This window comes from Cupressus sempervirens, chromosome 1, assembly GCF_028749045.1.
Source record: "Cupressus sempervirens isolate cs-2001-9-10 chromosome 1, ASM2874904v1, whole genome shotgun sequence".
In the NCBI taxonomy this organism is placed as follows: domain Eukaryota; kingdom Viridiplantae; phylum Streptophyta; class Pinopsida; order Cupressales; family Cupressaceae; genus Cupressus; species Cupressus sempervirens.
The window spans coordinates 774012278-774030550 of record NC_143118.1 but is presented as its reverse complement, the minus strand read 5'-3'; the positions used below and the strand labels follow the sequence as shown (position 1 = coordinate 774030550).

The 18273-nt window shown below is 32.4% G+C and overlaps 1 protein-coding gene across 2 annotated transcripts in view; it reads right to left on the bottom strand.

The window, feature by feature from the left end:
• The window catches only part of LOC149580166 (metal tolerance protein 5-like), a 50570-nt gene extending 49841 nt beyond the window's left edge, over positions 1–729 (bottom strand). Inside the window, exons 1-2 of one of the 2 annotated variants that reach the window (XM_089812991.1) lie at positions 470–729; positions 170–351 (exon numbers count right to left, since the gene is read on the bottom strand). In XM_089812991.1, coding sequence (XP_089669117.1) covers positions 170–332 — 163 coding nt within the window. In that variant the 5' untranslated portion in view covers positions 333–351; positions 470–729. The other variant, XM_089812983.1, reaches the window with a different exon arrangement.
• Positions 730–18273: the final 17544 nt, after the last annotated feature.

Below are 18273 nucleotides of genomic sequence, written 5' to 3'. Positions count from 1 at the left end.
CTAGGGAAGCTGCATATTTCTAAAATCTATAAGTTGTTATTATGCATTGAAAGTGGGCATTTCTAAAACTCTATCAAATGGGTAATGCTTATTTTAGGACAAAACCAAAAAAGGATCTCAAGTTGATTTGTTTTACGAAATTTCAAAGGTGGTGGAAACAAGCACAAACCGAGCACTACGGTAAAGTAATCATGGAGTTTTCTCTGAGGCCTATCATCCGTTCCAGGCCTTGGAATCCTGTTGAATTTGAGCCTCCATGAATTGTCCATGCTCTCAACCTGATCACCAGCCTGTAGTAAAATCTCATTTCTCTCCCCCAATCGATCTACCATGGCTGATTGATCACTATGTCTGAAAAAGAAAATGAGTATGAATCTGTCTGAAAAATGAAAATGAATATGTCTGAAATATGGCGGGTGGAGTTTAATTCAGAATCTCGCTTCTATTCCATCCAAAAAGGCGGGACTACCTTTGTTTTTACACATAATGTCCAAAGATTCGTGGAAAACGCACCAACTGAGAAATGGGCCCGCCAAAACATGGTTCCAGACGCCACTCATGATTTTGTTCTTTTTGTAATTGTGTAAAGGCGCTGAAATTAGGCAGATGTTTCTCTATCTTAATCTTCGTATCTCAATCTTGATTTCTTTAAAACAAAAAGAAAATGACAGAGCACAGCCAAATAAGAAATCTGAAAGTACAATTTAAATTGAATACAAATAAACGTTACACGGCGAAAGAAAATCTTGACATTTGTTATCGTTGGTACTGGTAGTCCAGCCACACGAATGAAAGAAGATTATCATCCAGCAAAATAATAATGGGACCAGCAAAATATACATTGAATATATTATGTGACCGTTATTGTAATATACTCAATGGAAGATTGAATTTCCATCGTAAGACATCTGGATTAAGATACAATAGGTGGCTATTGCTTTCAGCTTAAGGTAATAAAGATTATGCTTTTTTTTATTGTTTGCTTAATAATCTTTTAAGCAGTTAGAGTGGATGACTGGTAAAGATTTTATGTGCGAATGATGAATTTTAAATAAACAAATATCTCTGCTCGTTCGTTTTAGTTTTTTAGTTCCTGCCCATGGCAGGAATATCTATGCTAATGCATTCATGTAAGTGCTAATATGATATTAAAACTAATCAATTAAATCAAAGAATTTAAAAGATTACATGAAATTTCAAATGTTTATATTTTTCTTAATTTTTCATTATTTTATAAATCACATTTTTCATTGTCCACATTTTTGGTGGGGGAATTTTCCCCAACAAAAATATCAATATTTTCTAACAACTTCATCATACATTATGTATTAATTACAACTTTATCTTTTCCACATTTGTGACAAGGGAATAAGATTGTTTTTTTCAATTGTTTTTTTCTTCCACCTCACACAACACAACATGTCTAATCAATATTAATTTTCAATAGCAATATAATTTCAATATGTTATATCTTTGTATTTGAATTTTTAATTTTTTTAAAATTTTGATTTTTTAATAAAAATAGTTAAATTATTACTATTATTTTACTTTTATAAAAATAAATTAAACAATATTATTTTTTAATTATTTTTTATAATAGTGTTTGTAATATGTATAATTGATAAGTGTTACAATTTATAAATTATATCATTTATTATTATTAATATTTTGTATTTAAACAATTTATCATTTAGTTTAAATAAATTTAAAACTTAAATATATATTTTAATATTAAATTAATAATTATATTTTATATCAAAAAAATACTAAAGGAAATAACCACAAACAAGAAATAATTCAATTCTAAAAGATATATAAATTATTATTAAGTTTTTATAAACTATGTATTAAAATTAAATAGTTATATTCTATTTCTTATTCATTACATCATATTTATTCATCAATATTATATTTATATGTATTACATCTATTTATTATTTACAAATTACATATTAAATTATATAGACATTATTTCATAATTAAAAATTACTTAATTTTATGAAAAATTTGGAAATACAAAACATTAAATAGTAAACCTTCTCTAATTGTATAAAATTAAACAATTAATTTTACTTATAAAATATTTCTATAGTTCAATACATTTCATTTTTTCTTATACAAATGTGAGTTTTAATATAAAAATTAAATTCTTAGTTTTTGAAATTAAAAGCGACCAAAAAAAGGGGGTTGACCCATACAAGAAAAAAGTTGGTAACCAGCACATTACCAGCAAAAACCACCAACAGTCAAAAAACTAACTAAACATCAACATAGTTTCAAATGTCTGCAAAAAAACCAACAGAGTTTAAGAGCAACTAAGCTAAAACCAAACAGAGATAGCTAGCAAACTACAAAAGTTCAACATAACCAAAATTAGCATAACAGGCCAACCCGAGTCTTAATAATAGTTGTACACTAGAAAAACCTTAACCAACAATAAGACATAAAAAGTCTTGGATCCAAGGATCCCAGTAAACTAAGAAACATAATTATCTTTTTTCCCCTTCCCTTTCGCATCCAGCAGGATCTGAGCCTAGTCATCTACAAGGAACTTAAAGAGCAACTTGTGGTCCTCCATATCCATACACGTGTCCTCCTTTTCCTGTGCCAGCAACTAGAGGATGGTAGCCGCAGCATGTGTGACTTTGAGGCCAAATTTGGAGAAGTTTAAAAACCCTTCCTCCAGAGTTTTAACCCTCATTTCCATATTAGCATACCAGTCTTGCAGCACCTCAGTCCCTTCTTTAGTCTCGACTTCCACCTTTAGTGCTTCCTCCTTGGCTTTATGCACCTGGATATCATCCTACAAAACCCTTGGGTTAGAGAAAACCTTAGAATTATCCTTAACCAGGGAGGAAATAGTTATGGGGGAGGTGTCCATCTTGCTGCTCTCTTCACAAAAGGTAATGGGTTTGAGGGAAAAACTAGTAGACACATGGGTGATCTATGTATTCATAGCATTACTAACAGACGCCTGGGTCTGAGTATTATCCACCGAATTATCCTCCAAATTAAAACTTTTCTCTCCCTCCTCCTTTCCATCATCCTTCTTGGAGTTGGAAATATCTTCCTCCTCCCTTCCTTCATTATTGTTTTCAGAAGTATCTTCCTCACCCAGATTTCTGATAGATTTCTGTTTGCATCTAGCTTGAGATTGTGCAAGCCTACTAGATCTCCTCCTAGCCTTATCCCTAGTCTCCTCCTTCGAATCCTCTCCATCAACCTCAACCAGTTTTTCAATTTTTATCTTCTTGTTTCCCTTTTGTTCCACTGTTATATCATATTTTTTCTTTTTCTTGTTTTCCCTACCAGGGAAGGGTCGAGGGGTGTGAATTTTAGTGCCCATACTAGAGTCAAAGGTGAATTCTGGCAGTGGCACTGGTTATCCACCACCACCACCCTAGGGGGCACAAGGAAAGGTGAAACTGATAGAGGTGGAAGATTAAACCTTGATGAATTATGGTAAAATTTAAACCTTTACTCCTTTTTTCTCTAACATCAACAACCATATCCTCAAGAGAATGTAGAAGATAAAAAGGGATAGAAATGAAATCCCTATTCCTAAAATGATTTAACAAAGGGAAATGATAGTAATAGCATACATTGAACCTGCCCTCCAGCATCAAATACCTCATAAGGACCAGGTACACATCGTCCCGTGGGGCATGCAGCTTGTCTCTTTTAAACCCTCCTCGGTAACGAATGGGCTCCTCATCTTCTGCAAAGAAGCTATTCATAATGGCCTCATCAGAAAATTTGGTAACCTTTCTCCATTTTTTCCCTTTCATTGAGAGGCCAGTCGCCATGGCAATCACTTCCTCAATGACTTGGAAGGTGATTCCATTAATGGTGACCTTTCTATCATTCCATCCATTAACAAACTGGAGCACATAGTTCTCCTCATACCCCACCATCGACTGCATGTAGGGCAAAAAACCCCCTTCCTTCAAAAGAATCCAGGTGGCCATCCTATCTTTAAAATTCTCCATTTTTGTGGGTTCCAGCCTATTCAAGTCCCCACCCATCTCTAATTCACCAATTTCCAGCTCCCCTTCTTCAGTAATACACATCTGAACTTTCCCAATTACAAACTCTCTACAACTACTCTCCACCTTAAACCCTTTAACAACAAGCAAATAAAATTTGCAGACCCATGCTTGATAAGCTCCAAAATCCCATGCAAGATAATTATGAGATTCGTGAATGTATAAAATCATAATTTTCATGCCCCGATGTTTTCTGACAGCCTGATTAATGATATCTTTCATACTTCCAATTGGGAAGTAATTTGAAACTCGCAATGGGTTACCATAATTGTGAATTGACATCTCTCTTAATTTGTAATCACTTTGATTACCATTTGTACGACCACATCTTCCTTTTATTTCCTAAAAGCCATTGTTAAATTTAGCAAAAATTATCACCATGTTGCCAAATTTGGTCCTACTTTTAAAATTTATAGTAATCATCATATTTTATTCATGCCTCTTTCCTTGATTACCAATGACTTGATATCTTCATTGAGATCAACCCAATTCCTCCAACATGTGATAGCCATAGTATTAAACCCCATGGCAGTCATTGTGTCTGCCACCTTATTACCTTCCTTGTAGATGTACTGCAGGTGGACACTTTCCATTCCATTCAAGACTTTCTTGATGTCCATAATGGTGTTTTGAATATTCCATCCTTGTCTAGCCACTTCGTTAACTAAGTCAATGATTAAATTGGAGTCCCCCTCAATGGTTAGCTCCTTAATTTGCATTTCTCTAGTCAACTAAAGGCCCCATAATAGCGTCATGGCCTCAGCCAAGTTATTGCTTCCATTTCCCACCTTTCCTACATACACCAACAACACATCACCATTCCTGTCCTGCAGCACTCCTCCCGCTGCTCCTAAACCTCCTTTAGCAGCACCATCGAAGTTTAGTTTATATTGCGTTAGGGTGGGGGGTCTCCATCTCATCTTCTATCTCATTATCATTTTTGAGTTATCAAAGAGAAAAAAATCCTCATGTGACAACCCCATCTTTTAGCAACTAAGACTTCATGTCTAATTGGTTCCTCCTTTGGCATTTTACATTTAGCCACTCTTAAATTTTCCTTCAACAATTTGTCCATAATTCCAAAAACCACTTCCTTCGGTTTACTCTCCTCCCTAAATAATTTTTTATTTCTTTCTTTCCATATGTGCCAGCAAACATATGGTGGAACAATTTTCCATAGAATAACTAATCTAGGGTGATAAAAGGGACAACACCAATTCTCCACAAACTATCCCAGATTATCTTTCATAACCCAATCCAATCCAAATATTTCCCAGACCTTAGTCCAAATCCCTAAAGCATACTGGCATTCTAAGAAGAGGTGGGAGATACTTTCTTCCTTTTCTTTACAAAAACAACAACGATTTGTTATATAAAAAACCCTTCTTTTCAAGTTGTCCAAAGTTAAGATTTTACCATGTTGAGCCATCCACCAAAAGAAATTAGTTTTAGGAATAAGGTTAGTAATCCATACCTTATGCCATAATGTTGGGTAGGGGTCCTTAATAAACATGAATGCATATATTGATTTGATAGTGAAGTTACCACTTGGAGTTAGGTCCCAAGCCATAGTGTCCTCCTGAGGTAGTAAGGAGAGTCTTTGTTCCTTAATCAACTCTTCCAATTTCTTAAGGAGAAGAATATCCTCTTGGGAGTAATCTTCCTTATAAAGCATCTTCCACCTCTTCCCCTAATCAATATAATCTCTGAATTTTTTCTCCACATCTTCTTTAAGAAATTCCATTAATCTTCTGAATTTACTGAAGACCAACGATTTCCCACCCATCCACCTGTCTTCCCAAAATCTGATATTGAACCCATTCACCACAATCCACCTCAAACCTTCTCTTAATAAACCTCTATTTTTAACAATATTTTGCTAGATTTTTGAACCTCCTAGGAGGTCATTACTAAATAGATTCCACTTAAAGGAGGTATTAGACAAATATTTAGCTTTCATAATATTGCCCCAATCCGTATCCTCCTTAGCCAGTCTCCAGCCAACTTTCGTAAGGAGAGCTTTGTTAAGGTCCTGAAGCCTTCTTACACCCAACCCCCCCTTATTCTTTGGTTTACACACCTCCTCCCAATTAACTAAGCTCAATTTATTTTTCTCCTCTGTCCCTGACCAAAGGAAATTCCTTTGTATTCTCTCAATTTTCTCTGCCATAATTTGATTAATTTTGAAAATGAATAAGAAGTAAATAGGGATTCCATAAAAAGCAGCAGAGAACAGTTGTAATTCTCTAGCATTGCTTAATATCTTCCCTTTCCACCCTGCAAGCTTCCTCTGAATTCTCTCCACTATCGTATTCCAAAAGTCATTAGTCACTTCCTTAGCGGTAAGTGGTAATCCAAGATAAGTATCTGGGAGGTTAGCATATTAGTATTCCAGAATTTTCCTTATCCTCCTTTGTAATGAGACTTCAGTATTAAAGAAATAAATCTTACTCTTGTGGTAATTTACTCGTTTTCCTGAACTTTCTTCATAATTATGTAATATCATCTTCCAAGCTTCTGCCTCCATTATTGAAAATTCTCCAAATAGGAAAGTGTCATCAACAAACTGCTAAATGACCTCAGTTTTAGCAGTAGTAGTAGGTTTAACCCCTTTGACACAACCCATACTCACTAATTTATGGAATGACCTCCCTAAGACTTGAACGACCATTATAAAGAGGTAAGGGGAAAGTGGATTACCCTATCTTAACCCTTTCTCCACAACAAAGTTGCCCCAGGGGGAACCATTAAGCAGGATAGAATATTGCATTGAGCCAACCATCATCATGATCAAGTTTATAATCTTATTATTAAATCCCACTCTTTCCAACACATCCTAAAGGAAGTCCCAATTGACCTTATCATACGCTTTGGAAATATCCAATTTAAATGTCATCCCCAATTTTTTGTTTTTCTCCATAGATTGAATAACCTCATGTGTGGTTATAGCCGCATCCAATATTTGTCTTCCCAGGACAAATCCTTTCTGAGGGCTACCAATACTTTTTACCAAGAAAGGCTTAATTCTGTTCACCAAGACTTTGGTAAATATCTTATAAATAGTATTACATAAGCTTATAGATCTAAAGTCAAGCAGGCTCAAAGGAGTAGGGATTTTAGGAACTAAAGAAATAAAGGTTTTGTTGATCCTCCTTAGCATCTTTCTTGTTCTGAAAAAATCCCTAGTGGCCCAAATCAATTCCAATTTAACAACCTCCTAGAAATGCTGGAAAAATGCCAGAGGAAATCCATCCGAGCTCGAAGCCTTATAAGCTTTCATAGAAAATACTACACTTTTCACCTTCTCCTCAATGATATTGCCAAGTATCTAGTTATTCTCCTCCACACCAAGTATCTGTGGAACTAAATTAATCAAGCTTCTTCTAATAACTAAGTTCCCTACAAAATTTTCATTAACAAAAGCTTTACTAAAGTGTTCCACCACATGTCTTCCCATCTCCGCCTGCTCTTTTAAGGCCCTTCCTCCTTCATCATTCAACCTATTGATTGTGTTTCTTCTTTTATGGTTTGAGGTTGACCTGTGATAGAAAGTAGTGTTCTTATCCCCTTCCTTAAGCCACTGAATTCTTGATCTTTGTTTCCAAAAATTTTTCTCCCTCAGTAAGATATCCTGCCACTTTTTTCTATACTCCTCCTCTTCTTGAGTTGCACTTTCTAAGTTGATCCCTTTTGCAATTTCTCCTTGGATTTTTTTGAGCTTTTCCTCCACTTCACCTTTAATTCTGAACAAGTCACCAAATGAACTCAAAGCCTAGACCTTGACATTCCTCCTAATATTATCCAATTTTTGAGTAAGCTTGTACATTGTGGTACCATCTATCTTTATATTCCACCAATCCTGAACTCTCTCTTTGAATTCTTGATGAGACTGCCACATAATTTCATATCTGAAAGGTTTCTATCCACCCTTAAAATCCTCCCAATGGAATAATATAGGGGAGTGGTCTGAAACAATTCTAGTGAGGTTCTCAAGGTGGATGTTCCCTAATCTATTCCAGTTCCCTGACACCAATAATCTATCCAGCTTAACCTAAATAAGGTCCTCCCATTTCCTATTATTAGTCCAAGTATACGGGTTTCCTCTCAACTCCACATCCATAAAGTTCAACCTATTCATGAAGTCGTTGAGATCTTGCAAACTTTTTGAGCATTCTCTATTACCACCTAGCTTCTTTGAATGGTAAAGGGGGGTATTAAAGTCTCCCATACACATCAATTGCTCACCCTTTATAGTTTCTACAATCTTAGCCAGTTTATCATACGTACCCTTCCTCCCAAGTATGATATTAGAGGCATAGATATTGATCAACCCCCAACATTGGCTGCTAGACTGGAAATTAGTAATGATAGAAAAAATTTCCTTCTAGACCTCAGTACCCTTCATAGAGTTTGGATTCCACATAGTGGTGATATCCTCCGAAGCTCCATCAACATCCATATGTAAATACCTAGTCCTCAGCCAAATATAACTGGTTATTTTATCAAAACTAGCACAAGACATTTTAGTCTCCTATATTAAGACACAATCAACTTTTTCTTGAAAAATATATTGTTTTAGAGCATATTGCTTCTGGGGATTGTTTAACCTCCTCAAATTCCAAGAAAGGAATTTCATTTCTTACCTCTAGTAATTGTCTCCAGTGTAAGTTGCTTACCACTGGCCAAATCCCTAGTTGTTTTTTTTGTCCTGGTTGCTCTACTAGATGGTCTTCTTGGTTGTCCCAAAAATACCAACATCTATTTCCCCCCCCCCCCCTCCTCTTCTTCTTCTTGAGCTCCCATTCCCCATTATCCTCCTCCTGAGGTGAGGTAGGGATAACCTCCATTTCCACCTTTGTAATACTTTCTAGTACTTTTGCCATGATCTCTATTGGGGAAGCTTTAACCAACCTCAAAGGGGTACAAACGTTTTCCATAATATCACAGCCTATGGATATAATTTCCTGGTGGCTATCACCCATCTAGGTTGTTGGGGATCCCAGGAATGGGTGGGACACATCTATTTCACCCTCCTCTAGTAACCCACCAACAATAGGCCCCTACTTAGGTGAGCATAGTAATTCCTCTAAATCCCTTCTGGAAGGGTATTCCTCCGAGTTCATCTTGTCCTCCAAAACTACTTCCCCCCCAGGGTCCAAAATTTTTTCTAGAGTGGGAGTAGCCTTAGGAGGAGTCTCTGCCACTTTTTTTGGTATTTCTGAAGGTTCACCCAAGGATTCAATAACAATCCCTAGAGAACCCTCTTTTTTTTTGTCTTTTTGCATTTGGGCTTTACAATCCACAAGGAGGTGTCCAAACTGCCCACATCTTTGGTAGAATAGGCCAGCATTCTCATATTTTATAGGCTGATTTTTCTCACCCCATTTAGTTTTCAATGTGACTACAGTGGGGAGTGCTCTATTCAGGGCTACATTCACACAGAACCTTGCATAAACCAGCTGTGTTTTTTGCATAGTCACTTTATCAGCCATGACAAAATGACCAAAAGAATTTCCCACCCACCTTAAGATTTTCTCATCCCAAAATTCTAGGGGTAGTCTAGGTAACCTAACCCAAACTGGGGCAAGTTTGTTTAACTCCACACTAGCATCAAAGCCTGGATGCCATCTTGTTAAGGCAAGACAATGTTTCCCATAATACCAAGTACTAGAAAGAATGGAGTTGAAATCCTCCTCAATGGTAAATTTGAAACAAAAGAGACCACTAGGCATAGTAGAAACACTTACGCTCCCTTTGACCGTCCATTTATGACTCACCCACTTACGTACCATTTCAATAGTGGGATGGAATGCAACAAATCTTTCAACAACACAAAGTTTGAGGCCTGAGGTTACATTGACCACCACACTATTAGGGAGGGAAATCACAGGACCCTCTTGGCCATGGGTAATCTTGGGATTTTTTGTTGGGAAACTAGCCATCGAGGTGCCAACAAGCACATTCGTCGACCCCAACAATGATCTATCATCCATCTTTTGGCCAGCCTCAAGTGGACAACCAATAGGGCTTCCACTACCCACAACAACAGTGTTAGCATAAGTCAACCTGTCAACCCCAGTGGACCCACAACCATCCTGCAAGTCCTCCAAGTCCCTACGCATTGCAAGCATGAGTTGCAGATCTAGGCACGATGGTGGATCTGGAGGCTTAGGGCACGCCATCATTCAAAATTCAAACTTCAAATTTGAAAAGAGTGGCAAGATTGTAGAGCAACAATGCTATGTAATTAAATTCTTAGTTACATTAATTAAAATATAATATATTTTAATTTTTTATTATAACCATGATTTTATTTTGACTATTTGTTTTATTAGGAAAAATAATTATATTTAATTCTCTCTCACACACACACAACTTATGTTGGTACCACTCTATCTTACTATTGTATCTCTCTTCCTCTTCCTCCTCTATATTATCTATCCTTTTTTCCTCTGAATATATGTTTATGTTGTTATTGTTCTATATTGCTATTTATCTCTATCTAATGATTAAAAATAGTGTGACTTCCATTTGATAATCAATATGAGAATAATACATAGTTGGGGGAGTTTTTCCAACTACTTATGGTTCTCTAGTAGCATGCATAACATGCTTAAACATATAATGTGATACTCCAAATGCTTCATCACTTCTTCAAGTTCTATAATTCAAATATTGGTATGGATATCTTTCCTCATTGCACATATTTTAAGTTGTCAATGTAGAAGGTGCAAATTTGTCTAAAGCATATGTATTGATCGTAGTATGATATTAAGTACTTAGTGCCATATTGGGGACTTTGGGCTCTTATTCTTGGGCTTAAATGCCCAAATATATAATAATATAACGTGAGAACTTAACAACAAAATATGAGCCATCCTATCAAATCACAAGTGCATTTCTAGGATTAGAATTTAACAACAAAATATGAGTCATCCTATCAGCTCACAAGTGCATTTCTAGGCAAAAATTAATGCATTCACAATATTAATTTAGAACTATTTAACCTTATTCTCACTCATCTACACCTTTACAACCATTATGTGTTAGGTAGGAACTATGATGCATTGTGTCTCTTGTTTATTCATGGAACTTTTAAAGAGATTTATCCTTAATTTAAGGATGGTGTTGTTTGAATTGTTAGTGTTCAAAAAATGTGATATTATTCTTTATAAAAGTATAATGTGTTCAGTAGTTTGATTAATTTATAATCTAATGCTATTATTAATTTGGACTATAATAAAAAAATTATAATCTTCTTCAATTTAAGAAATTAAATTTCTATGAGTATTATTCTCATTATTATTTCATAAAGGTTAAAAAGTGATCTAAAGAAAGTGTTTGATATTTGAATTCTATATACCAATAATTATTCATTCAATCATCAATAGTGGTTCTAATAGTACTTTACAAAATAAATCTCCACTGGTGGTTCACAAATACATCAAAAGACCAAATTACAAAGCATGTGTGAGAACATTAAATCCTGAACTTCAACATTCCTTAAAGTATCTTGGAACAACTAGTATTTAATCTTGTTCATCTAATTACTAAACTTCCCATGATCTTTGAGATTGGTAGGGATTTGGTCACTATATCGCTTTTAAGATTAAGTCCTAAAATAACTTCTTTCCAACATAAAGGACGACCAAAAATCATTGGAATATAATGAAAAACAACATTCCATTTTTGTTTGGACTTGGCTTTAGATCCAGAACACCAAATCTGAGAACTCAATTTTCTCCATGTTCTTTCCTTAAACTTGTAGTGACATTTTAAATTCAGCCTCAAATTCAAAGACAAAACATGCATCAACCTTAAATAAGTTTTTTAAAGAGGAAAATGGAAGAATTGATGAGAAGACAACCAAGACCAATTTTTTGAGAAATTGAAGACATTTTCATGTTGAGCTCAATGGGAACCAATGATTTTGCAAATGTGTTAAACTCTAAGTTAAAATCTCATAAATCATTGAATTGACATACTCACTTTTCGGAGAGATAATAAGAATGTCTTTTTAAAGAAATAGAAAGAGGTTGACCATGATATTGAACTAATTGGTTCCACCAAATTGAAGAATGACTAAAGTTGAAATGGTGTTGTAAAGAAAAGTTTTTCCAAACCAAAAACCAAGTGGTGCATGTTGTTTTATACACTAAACTTGTAAAGAGATTTATCCTTTCTTTGAGGACAATGTTGCTTGAATTGTTCTTTATAAAAGTATAATGTTTTGCTTCAATAGTTTGATTAATTTTATAATCCTATGTGATTGTTAATTTGAACTATAATGGAGAAAAATTATAATCTTATTCAAAAAATAAATTAAATCTCTAATGTTGAATGAGTATTGTTCTCACTAATAATAATGCATTTCAAAAAGGTCAAAAAGTGGTCACAAAGAAAGTGTTTGATTCTTGACTTCTATTGTACCAATAATTATTCATTCAATCACCAATAGGGGTTCACAAAATGTCTAGTAGTGCTTCACAAAACATATCTCCACTAGTAGTTTAGAAATATTCAATACTGATTTATAAATCACTAGTAGTGGTGCACAAATGAGCCAATCATAGATCAGAAAGAACAAAAAACAACCAACTATTAGTTTATAAATGACCCCAATTCACCACTAGATATCTTCCCCTATTAATACTTGTTAAATTTTGTTATAATAGTCAATAGACACTAGAATGGTGGTGAATGAACTTACCAAGGATACCCCTAAGCTTTTGATCCTTGATTATGTTAAGAGGGCATATTCTAAAAAGCTCTAACCAATTTTTTTTAGGTATAATAGTTCTTATCTTCTACCTCCTTGTACATGTACATAGAAATTTTATACATTAAAAATCTATATTTCATTATTTTTATCAATACTACTTATTTCAACTAACACTAAATTAATAAAAAAATTGAATTAACTGAAAATTATTAAAATGATTTTTAATTTTTAACACTCAATTGTAGAAGATTAGAATTGAGAAATAAATAAATAAATTATTACTTTTAATTTTTAAATAAATAAATATTTTATTCAATTGTGATTTTCCAAAGCCATTTCCTAAAAGGTCTACCAAAAAAATTATACAAAGTCATTCTTTAAATAAGAGACGCAATGCATGAATATAAAAATTTATAGATAGAAATGAAGGATAGAAAGAGAGAGCTAAAAGAGACAATGATATTTTATTATAAGGAAAAGTAAAGGTAGAATGATAGAGAGAGTTGAAGGGAATTTTAAAATATTAATAATTGTATTATTTTAAGAAATATATAAATAATAATAGAAATTATATTATATGAATGAACTACTCATTTCTACCAATTCAATTATAAGTTGAAATATTTAATTTAAAAAAATAAATTGTCAATTACTTAATTCAAACTACCAAAATATCTAGTAAGTTTGAGGGGTAGTATTAGTTTTAAAATTTGTAAAATGGTATAAAAAAATTCAGAGCATCATTTTAAAGTATTAGCTAGTAAAATATAGTGTAAACTTAAAAAAATAGCATTTCACAATTGGTAAAAATGAACATCAATGTAAAACTAATAAATATATTTAAAATAAAAAATATAGAACATTTAACTCTATATTTGAAATTGGTAAGAAAAATAAATTGTGATAATTAATTTATTGATTAGACATTCATTTTTTTCGAAGGTGGTGTGAGGTAGAAGATAAAAATATTACTTTTTTGAAAATCTAAACAACTTGTCACAAAGGTAGAAAAGATAAAGTTGTAATTAATGCATTCATAGAGTTGTTAGAAAATATTTGTATTTTTGTTTAAGAAAATTGAATTTTCTCCCTCCCTAAAATAGTATGGTCCAATAGAATGAATAAAAAATGTGATTTATAAAATAATGAAAAAGTAGAAAAACATATAAACATTTGAAGTTTCTTTTAATCTTTTAAATTCTATGAGTTGATTGGTTAGTTGAACTGAATGAAAGCAATAGTATCCTGCCTTTGGTAGGAACTAATAATGAAAAAAAGGACAATTTCTTTGTGTTTACTATAGTTTTCCACCTCTTTTGTTCTTTTTTAAAAGAAACACAAAACTGGAAATTTTAAAGTGAAGATATTTTTGTTTTGGAAAAGATGTGAACTAAAAATTCCTATGTTTGAAAGACGGTGAAGAATATAGGTACGTATGCATGCACTTGCAAAATTAAAGAGCTCAATGCATGTCATACATACAAAAATTATATGTATCCTCACCTACTTTGGCATAGGTTTTTTTTAAAAATAAGTATTTATTAATTTTATGTTAATGAGCATTTTTGTTTATTTTTAAATTGGGGTGGTTTAGCTATTATAGAAAAATATGTTCACTCATTTTGGTTAGCATAAAGGGTGGGGGTTGGTGGGTTCTCTAATTGGATCAATTGATCATCACATTGAATCTATAATTCGATATACATTTCCCTCTACCACTTGACTTGGAACAATGAGGGTGGGGGCGAATTATACTAATTAGTGTAAAATATAGAAAATAAATGAATTAAATGTATTGATATTTGGTTATATTTTTTGATACACAAGTATTTGTTCAATTGTCACAAATCTTTTCATTAATGTTTTGATTGATTTTTTTTTAAATTTTCTATTTAGAAATGTGTTTCCATAATATTTGGACATGGAATATGTGATAGTAAATATTATTGGTGATCTCCACGAGAGTAGATTTGATCTTATTTAGAACAAAAACTTGCCAGGCTGGTCCATGTATTCATAGACACAAAACATTTATTTGTTTTCATGTATCCAAATACACACTAAGAAAATGGCGTTCACAACTAACTTTGGGAAATCTAGGGTTGATATACTTGGGAAAAATAGGTTGATATACAAGGGTCATACTCTCTTTGATTGAATCCCTAATGGATTTATTTCAAGGCTCTAAGTGGAATATTAAAAAGAGAAAATGTAATCGTGAAGAATATGCTAGATTAAGATGATGATATAATGCTATTATAATCTATTTACAATCCATTCACAAGTATGTTCTCCAATTATACCATGTCAGGATAGGTGCTAGATGATTTATTTCCAATTATGTTGTACGACAACATCAACACATGTAAGTCATCATATAACATAAAACCTAAAAACTTACAAGTCAGTAAAATATGCACAAACTCTTCATACAAGGACTTTTTATTAATGAATATCCCCCAAATCTTAGTATCCTCACTTGATGATTTATCATAAAAGAGAGCTTGTCTTTCAATCCAATAAGTTAACTCTTTTAAATTCATAATGGGATCTTACCCTTACACCATATGAACTTGATAGTACTTAAGGACTTTGTTAAAGAATTTGTATTGTTCACAAATTTATATGAGTATCAATAATGTATTATCCCTTTTTGAAATTAGTTTTATCATATTTGAAAACTAATAAAAATCATTTAAATTATCTATCTCAATCAACTAAATTTTGAGTAAACTAGTTTCACAAAATGTACATTGAACATAAATAAACTTAACCAAACTTCTTGAAATTGACATTTAAGCTATATTATAGGTCATTGTCAAGAAAAAAAATATTATTTGTTGTCATTAATTTTTTCTAACAACAACCATACAATCCAAAGATTTGCATATAAAATGAAGCCCATCATGAAACATAAATTTACTACTAATTACATTGTTGCATTGATAACTTTGTGATCTTCACAAATGAGTTTGATATGATGAATAACAAATGAATACATGGTATTTGTAGAAAACCCATGAACTCAAGGTTGTCTTAGAATTTTTCTACAAACAATACACTTGAGCCCCAAAAATTGAACTATAAAACTTAAGAAATCCTTAACAAATTGGTGCAAATATAACATCTAAATGAGATTAGTCTATGGTAATTATTAAATCTCATTTTAGATCATGTGGTGATCATCTAACTGTTGTCCCTAGATCACTCAAAAACTTTCAAACATCTCATTATATTGCTTCCTTCTCTACTAGTTTATCAACCATTGAAAAATGAGCAAATGCAACAACAAAAAACTTTGATAATCAATAAAAGACAATAAAGGTTACTACAAAACAATCAATTACTAAAGACAATGTAACCATTACCTTCTCTAAGAATGATTTTACTTTATTCTATATTATATCATATAATTCAACCTTAAAGGTGGTGATGTGTTGGATTTATAAAGTGCCAAAACTAGTGGTTGTGTTCCAGAGTTCAAGAACTCGTCTTAAAAGATAGATAAAATACACATCAACATTTTTTTAAAATTCCAAACACGATAGTTTTTTTTTTCAAATTATGCTTAAAAATGCAATCACTACATAAGATCATCTTATTTAGAACAAAAACTTGCCAGGCTGGTCTATGTATTCATAGACACATAAAATTTATTTGTTTACATGTATCCAAATACACGCTAAGAAAATGACATTCACAACTAACTTTGGGAAATCTAGGGTTGATATACATGGGAAATCTAGGTTGATATACAAGGGTCATACTCTCTTTGATTGAATCCCTAATGGATTGATTTCAAGGCCCTAAGTGGAATATTAAAGAGAGAAAATGTAATCATGAAGAATATGCTAAATTAAGATGATGATGTAATTCTATTGTAATCTATTTACAATCCATTCACAAGTATGTTCTCAAATTATACCATGTTAGGATAGGTGCTAGATGATTTATTTCTAGTTATGTTGTACAACAACATCAACACATGTAAGTCATCATATAACATAAAACCTAAAAACTTACAAGTCAGTACAAAATGCACAAACTCTTCATACAAGGACTCTTTGTTAATGAATATCCCCCAAATCTTAGTATCCTCACTTGATGATTTATCATAAAAGAGAGGTTGACTTTCAATCCAAGAAGTTAACTCTTTTAAATTCATAATGGGATAATCTCATCTTACCCTTGCACCGCATGAACTTGATGGTACTAAGGACTTTGTTAAATAATTTGTATTTTTTACAACTTTATATGAGTATCAATTATGTATTATCCCTTTTTGAAATTAGTTTGATCATATTTGAAAAATAATAAAACTCATTTAAATTGTATCTCTCAATCAACTACATTTTGAGTAAACTAGTTTCACAAAATGTACATTGAACATACAATAAACTTAACCAAACTTCTTGAAATTGAAATTTAAGGTATATTATAGGTCATTGTCAAGAAAAAACATATTATTTTTTATCATTAATTTTTTCTAACAACAACTATACAATCCAAAGATTTGCATACAAAATGAAGCCCAACATGAAACATAAATTTACTACTAATTACATTGTTGCATTGATAACTTTGTGAGCTTCACAAATGAGTTCAATATGATGAATAACAAATAAATACATGGTATTTGTAGAAAACCCATGACCTCAAGGTTGCCTTAGAATTTTTCTACAAACAATGCACTTGAGCCCCAAAAATTGAACTATAAAATGTAAGAAATCCTTAACAAATTGGTGCAAATATAACATCTAAATGAGATTATTCTATGGTAATTATTAAATCTCATTTTAGATTATGTGGTGATCATCTAACTTTTGTCCCTAGATCACTCAAAAACTTTCAAACATCTCATTATATTGCTTCCTTCTCTACTAGTTCATCAACCATTGAAAAATGAGCAAATGCAACAACAAAAAACTTTGATAATCAATATAAGACAATAAAGGTTACTACAAAACAATCAATTAATAAAGACAATATAACCATTACCTTCTCTAAGAATGATTGTACTTTATTCTATATTATATCATATAATTCAACCTTAAAGGTGGTGATGTGTTGGATTTATAAGGTACCAAAACCAATGGTTGTGTTCTAGAGTTCAAGAACTCATCTTAAAAGATAGATAAAATACACATCAACAATTTTTTTAAAATTCCAAACACGATAGTTTTTTTTTCAAATTATGCTTAAAAAATGCAATCACTACATAAGATCATCTTATTTAGAACAGAAACTTGCCAGGCTGGTCCATGTATTCATAGACACATAAAATTTATTTGTTTTCATGCATCCAAATACACGCTAAGAAAATGACATTCACAACTAACTTTGGGAAATATAGGGTTGATATACATGGGAAATCTAGGTTCATATACAAGGGTCGTACTCTCTTTGATTGAATCCCTAATGGATTGGTTTCAATGCTCTAAGTGGAATATTAAAGAGAGAAAATGTAATCATGAAGAACATGCTAAATTAAGATGATGATGTAAT